The sequence below is a fragment of the Suricata suricatta genome, chromosome 9 (genome assembly GCF_006229205.1).
Source record: "Suricata suricatta isolate VVHF042 chromosome 9, meerkat_22Aug2017_6uvM2_HiC, whole genome shotgun sequence".
Taxonomy (NCBI): Eukaryota; Metazoa; Chordata; class Mammalia; order Carnivora; family Herpestidae; genus Suricata; species Suricata suricatta.
Window position 1 is genome coordinate 2,510,652 of NC_043708.1, and position 1,464 is coordinate 2,512,115.

At 58.3% G+C, this 1,464-nt stretch overlaps 1 protein-coding gene across 1 annotated transcript in view; it reads right to left on the reverse strand.

Annotated features, from left to right (window-relative positions):
- Nucleotides 1-1,464, reverse strand: part of ZNF839 (zinc finger protein 839) — a 14,383-nt gene that overhangs the window by 5,553 nt on the left and 7,366 nt on the right. The window contains exon 6 of the mRNA XM_029950806.1: nt 1,399-1,460. Within this exon, the coding sequence (XP_029806666.1) occupies nt 1,399-1,460 (62 nt within the window). The remainder of the gene's footprint in view (nt 1-1,398; nt 1,461-1,464) is intronic.

Genomic DNA, 1,464 nt, shown 5'->3' on the forward strand with positions numbered 1-1,464 from the left:
GACCGTTAACAAAGTCTGTGATCAGTTCTGGCTTCAGAGTGTGCCGAGCGTCGGGTGGGTCCCAGGCCCTGGAGAGGGAGCCGCGTTCCCGACTCTCCGGGCCGCTAATTCGTGCAAACGAGTCTGGGGCAGCCTGCAGTCAGGAGACCTCCGCCAAAGGACAGACCGGAGAGGAGGGGGCCCCAGGTGAATGCAGGGGCGGGGAGTGGAGGGGAGAGGGATGCAGGGCTGGGGGAGGAGTGCGGGAAGGGGGAAGAGGAGTCATGGATGACTGTGGGTTCGCAGCTGAGTGCCGGGCAGATGAACGTGGGGCCCCAGACCCCGGGCAACTTAGACGGACGTGGGACCGCGGGCCCTGCATGGAGGGGAAGGCGGGGTGATGTACGGGCCACCCAGATGGGGACAGGTGACATCAGAGCCCCGAGAAGAGCAGTACAGGAGGTACATGGGCGTCAACGGAGGGAGGACAGAGGAGGTCACCCAGGCAGCCATGACGTGGGAGGGGAAGGGACCCGTCTCAGGGACAAGAAGTCTTAAGGGGCAGAGGGAGCTCACGATGCTTTTGGATCCTCATCTGTTAAGTGGAGATCATGATTATGGAACCAACGAAATGAAGTAAACCTGGAACTTGGCCCCTGGGGGGGGGCGGTGGCCGAGCTACCACGCACAAAGTGCTCAATAGATGGAGGTATTTCACAGCTTAATGGAGGAGTCAAGTCCAGGACCACCTTCCTTCCTGCCCCTAAGAACCCCTCCTCCAGGACTAACTGACAAGCCCAATGAGAGAAGAGCGAAGTCACCAGGGCTTGAGCTTCCAGCTAGAGCAGGTAAGCCCAGGACACTTTCTAGGACAGCCTCCTCACCGAGAGCCCGGCTCCCTGGTGGCCGTCTCCCCAGCTCGCCCCTTCGCACCCTCTCTGCTCCCATTCACCTCTTGCCGACACAGCTGGCCAGTACCAGGCCACTAGATACCAACTCGCCAGACAGTCGGGATAAATTTGGGGTCCCACTTTTCCGAAACAGGTCCCCTTAAACCACGAAGCCTAGTTTCAAGCGACTGGAATGGAGATTCCAGGGTTCAAAACCTGAAACGTGATTTTGTACCTTAAAACTCCGTACAGAAAACCAGAAGCTGCTGTTTCCTAAACCACCTCTATGAGAGCACAGGTTAGGACGGTTCCCAGGCGAGCGGCGGCAGGCAGCTCTTGCTGTTCCAAGCCCAGAATCGCTTCAGATGACGCTCTTCCTGAGTTTATTACACGCTTCGTCCAAATACATTTCCCGAGAACTGTTTCATTGCTCTGGGTATTTTTCTTTTAACTCAGAAACCTACCAGCGGACTGGCAAACGTCATGCCAAAAACACGGGTTTCAAGAACAGGGTCTAAGAGCCACGCACCTCCTTGAGCCGGGCTCTGGCTTCCGGGGCGCCCTGGGCCCCTGCGGCGCTGGGCCCGGCACCCCC